This window comes from Nerophis ophidion, linkage group LG20, assembly GCF_033978795.1.
Source record: "Nerophis ophidion isolate RoL-2023_Sa linkage group LG20, RoL_Noph_v1.0, whole genome shotgun sequence".
NCBI lineage: Eukaryota > Metazoa > Chordata > Actinopteri > Syngnathiformes > Syngnathidae > Nerophis > Nerophis ophidion.
This window is the reverse complement of record NC_084630.1, coordinates 40917192-40922191: the sequence shown is the minus strand read 5'-3', so window position 1 is coordinate 40922191 and position 5000 is coordinate 40917192. Positions and strand designations below refer to the sequence as shown.

The window sequence follows — 5000 nt, the reverse complement described above, 5'->3', positions numbered from 1 at the left end:
GCTAAGTATTAAGAAAAAACGACCGACAGGAAGATAGAAACCCCGTTTCCATATGTGTTAGATGTAAATATAAACGGAATACAATGATTTGCAAATCCTTTTCAACCAGTTGAATATGTTACAAAGACAACATATTTGATGTTCAAACTCATAAACATTATTTTTTTTGCAAATAATAATCAACATAGAATTTCAAGGCTGCAACACGTGCCAAAGTAGTTGGGAAAGGGCATGTTCACCACTGTGTTACATCACCTTTTCTTTTAACACTTAATAAACGTTTGGGAACTGAGGAAACTAATTGCTGAAGCTTTGAAAGTGGAATTCTTTTCCATTCTTGTTTTATGTAGAGCTTCAGTCCTTCAACAGTCCAGGGTCTCCGCTGTCGTATTTTACGCTTCAAAATGCACCACACATTTTCCATGGGAGACAGGTCTGGACTGCAGGCGGGCCAGGAAAGTACCCATTAAATTTTTTACGAAGCCACGCTGTTGTAAAACGTGCTGAATGTGGCTTGGCATTGTCTTGCTGAAATAAGCAGGGGCGTCCATGAAAAAGACGGCGCTTAGGTGGCAGCATATGTTGTTCCAAAACCTGTATGTACCTTTCAGCATTAATGGCGCCTTCACAGATGTGTAAGTTACCCATGCCTTGGCCACTAATGCACCCCCATACCATCACACATGCTGGCTTTTCAACTTTGCGTCGATAACAGTCTGGATGGTTCGCTTCCCCTTTGGTCTGGATGACACAGTGTCGAATATTTCCCCCAAAATTTTAAATGTGGGTTCGTCAGACGGCAGAACACTTTTCCACTTTGCATCAGTCCATCTTAGATGATCTCGGGCCCAGAGAAGCCGGCGGCGTTTCTGGATGTTGTTGATAAATGGCTTTTGCTTTGCACAGTAGAGCTTTAACTTGCACTTACAGATGTGGCGAAGAACTTTATGTAGTGACAGTGGTTTTCTGAACTGTTCCTGAGCCCATGTGGTGATATCCTTTAGAGATTGATGTCGGTTTATGATACAGTGCCGTCTGGGGGGATCGAAGGTCACGGTCATTCAATGTTGGTTTCCGGCCATGTTGCTTACGTGGAGTGATTTCTCCAGATTCTCTGAACATTTTGATGATATTATGGAGCGTAGATGTTGAAATCCCTAAATTTCTTGCAATTGCACTTTGAGAAACGTTGTTCTTAAACTGTTTGACTATTTGCTCACACAGTTGTGGACAAAGGGGTGTACCTGGGCCATCTACTTACCTGTCGCTGTCTTCGAGGCCGCTCCTTGCACGCTCCGTTCCGCGGCAGGCCCGCGGGCCACGCCCCCTTCCACAAAGTTATAAATAAATATATATATATATATATTGGTATGGAGACAAGCCTACACTGTATTATGTGCGCGAGGGAGCAGGTTCATCCTTCCTGAGGTCAATAATACACATGAACTTCCAAAGCGAGCCTTTAAGAACCTCATCTCAAAGTGAAAGAAGAAGGTCTTCATCAACAGACGCTCGGCACAAAATTGCTAGACGTCATCAAATGTGACCTTTTAGGGGACCTTTAATTCAACCAAACATGTTCACCAAAACAGAATTTGAGCTGGTAGGATTTCCAATACCACCTATGTTTTCCTCCATTTTCAATCCCCCTGCGCTATGATGCCATCCTTCAAAGCGTGAAACATCTCCTTCCTTCCCTCCTGGCTAAATAGCTGCCATTTTACCACTGAAGTAATGTCTTTCTCATGGAGGCTGATCAATAGAAGACATTAATCCTCCTCCTCCAGGCCCGCCGTGAAAAATGAACCGGAGTGTTCCCTGGCAGGATCTCCGGTGATCATCTGGTCTGGTTCAGGTGTCGCCTTAACGTCGTCTTGGCAGTCTGGACACAAAGACTGATACAAGACGACTCTCAATCCAAGATTGCGAGTCGTCCCTTTTGCACGGATAGAAAAGTGCAACTTCAGCACAATTGATAATAACTATAGCAACGGCCTTTAAGCATAATAGTTGTGTGATAACTTACACATAATTATTCTAACAACATACTCTGATGTGTCTTTGTGTCCGTCTTATGTCTCCGTTGCAGATATTGGCGTACACGGAAGGTCTGCATGGAAAATGGCTGTTCACGGAGATCAGGGCCGTCTTTTCCAGGCGGTACCTCCTGCAGAACACCGCCCTGGAGATCTTCATGGCCAACAGAAGTAAGACGATAACACAAATTAAAGCTGCAAGCAGCGATGGACGGGACGGACTTTTTCTGGTGTTTCCTGCCTTTACCCATTCAACATATCTTTACCTGCACATTACCTACCTTCCCTGCATCCTGGGGTCACACTGGTGCTTCTTTCTGTCACCCATACACGCTGGTGCTTCCTGCCATCACCCAGACAACATATCTTTACCTGCACATTACCTACCTTCTCTGTATCCTGGAGTCAAACTGGTGCCTCCTTCTTTCACCCAGTCAACATATCTTTACCTGCACATTACCTACCTTCCCTGCATCCTGGGGTCACACTGGTGCTTCTTTCTGTCACCCATACACGCTGGTGCTTCCTGCCATCACCCAGACAACATATCTTTACCTGCACATTACCTACCTTCTCTGTATCCTGGAGTCAAACTGGTGCCTCCTGCCATCACCCAGACAACATATCTTTACCTGCACATTACCTACCTTTCCTGCATCCTGGGGTCACACTGGTGCTTCTTTCTGTCACCCATACACGCTGGTGCTTCCTGCCATCACCCAGACAACATATCTTTACCTGCACATTACCTACCTTCTCTGTATCCTGGAGTCAAATTGGTGCCTCCTTCTTTCACCCAGTCAACATATCTTTACCTGCACATTACCTACCTTCCCTCCATCCTGGGGTCACACTGGTGCTTCTTTCTGTCACCCATACACACTGGTGCTTCCTGCCATCACCCAGACAACATATCTTTACCTGCACATTACCTACCTTCTCTGTATCCTGGAGTCAAATTGGTGCCTCCTTCTTTCACCCAGTCAACATATCTTTACCCGCACAGTACCTGCCTTCTCTGCATTGTGTGGTCACACTGGTGCTTCCTGCTTTTAAGCGGCCATCTTCAGACGGCAGCAGCGCAGCAGCATCAGCGCAGCGGTTCTTTGAAGTCTCGTAAAATCAAAACCGGAGCAGTTATTAAAACTCTTTTTGCAACTTTTAATCAGAAGGGTGCAATCTCTCTCCTGTGCGACTTTGATGCCGACACAACAAACGCGTTCAGAGGAGATAATGTTTGAAAAAAGGTGATGGGTTTTTACCCCCCCAAAATTTTGAAGGGGTAATTGCCAACTTCCTGTTGATTTTAGCTAAAGGATGTCAATTATTAAAATGTCGGTCTAAGTGAGACCTACATGGAGGTTTTGTGTTTTTTTTTATTCCTAAGGGGCGCTAGAGCGCAATATTGAGTTTTGGGGTTTGCTTTTTTTCGCCAGTCCAGATGTGTGTGTCCAGTTTGGTGAGTTTTGAAGCATTTTAAGGGGGTCAAATTACAGCTCAAAGAGGCAAAAATGACATTTTTTTGGGAAACTTTTGTTTTGAAGGGTTTTTTGCCAACTTCCTGTTGATTTTGGCTGAAGGAGGTCAGTGTATGAAATCTAGGTCTAAGTCAGACCTAAATAGAGGTTTTTGGTTCATGTCTCTACGACTTTCATAACGGAAGTTACAAGCAGTTTTGTATGGGTTTTTTCCTAGGGGGCGCTAGAGCGCAATTTGGAGTTTGGGGTTTTGTTTTTTTGATTAGATCGCAATTTTTGCCAGTCTTGATGTGTGTGTTAAATGTTGTGAGTTTTGAAGCATGTTAAGGGGGTCAAATTACAGCTCAAAGAGGCGGAGGTATAATAACAATAGTAAAACCTTAGAAATACAATATGGTCCTCTGTCCCAAAGGGACATTCGGTCCCTAAAAAAAAAAGAACAGCTAATAGCTAGAACTAATGGGTAACACATTACAGCTCAAAGAGGCAAAAATGACATTTTTTTCAGAAACTTTTGTTTTGAAGGGGTTTTTTTGCCAACTTCCTGTTGATTTTTGCTGAAGGAGGTCAGTGTATGAAATCTAGGTCTAAGTCAGACCTACATAGAGGTTTTTGTTTCATGTCTCTACGACATTCGTAACAGAAGTTACACGCAGTTTTGTCTGTGTTATCTCCTAGGGGGCGCTAGAGCGCAATTTTTTATTTTTTTTAATTTTTTTTATGAGATGGCAATTTTCGCCACTCCTGATGTGTGTGTAAAATTTGGTGAGTTTTGAAGCATGTTAAGGGGGTGAAATTACAGTTCAAAGAGGCGGCGGAATAATAATAATAAAACCTCAGAAATATAATAGGGTATATATGTATGTATATATATATATATGTATGTATATGTATATGTGTGTGTGTATATATATATATACACATATAATTAAAATATTAATTATTATTATTTTTTATTTATTTATTTACACGCACATTCACTGTACAAAAAAACATACAAATACTGTACATATACATTTACTGTACAAACATTCATATACACATTCTGTTCATATACAAGTACATATACAAACATACAATCATGCACATAATCACGTTTCATCAAACATATATCAACGTTGTTGCCCTAGGGTAAACTGGGTAACACAAGGCATACTGACAAAGCTTAAACAAATTGTTACTATAACAATCTACAAGATTAATATAGGTTGCCTCTCTCTCTTCCCCTCCATCTTTAGGTATTCCTTTTTATTTTTATTTTTTTTATTTAATTTATTTTTCTTATTATCTTTCTAGCTATCATTATGTATACGTTAAATTCAAATAAAGTATCCTACACTTCCCTTTTGTAAAGTAAAACTGAACAGCCGATATGGGCATCGACATCAGCAGCTATATGATTTGCCTGAGAAGCTAGACAGGACCAAAAAAAAAAAAGAAATACAATAGGGTCCTCTGTCCTAAAGGGACATTCGGCCCCTAACAA

At 41.6% G+C, this 5000-nt stretch overlaps 1 protein-coding gene across 1 annotated transcript in view; it reads left to right on the top strand.

The window, feature by feature from the left end:
* Positions 1 to 5000, top strand: part of lrba (LPS-responsive vesicle trafficking, beach and anchor containing) — a 971728-nt gene that overhangs the window by 708706 nt on the left and 258022 nt on the right. The window contains exon 41 of the mRNA XM_061881243.1: positions 2090 to 2207. Within this exon, the coding sequence (XP_061737227.1) occupies positions 2090 to 2207 (118 nt within the window). The remainder of the gene's footprint in view (positions 1 to 2089; positions 2208 to 5000) is intronic.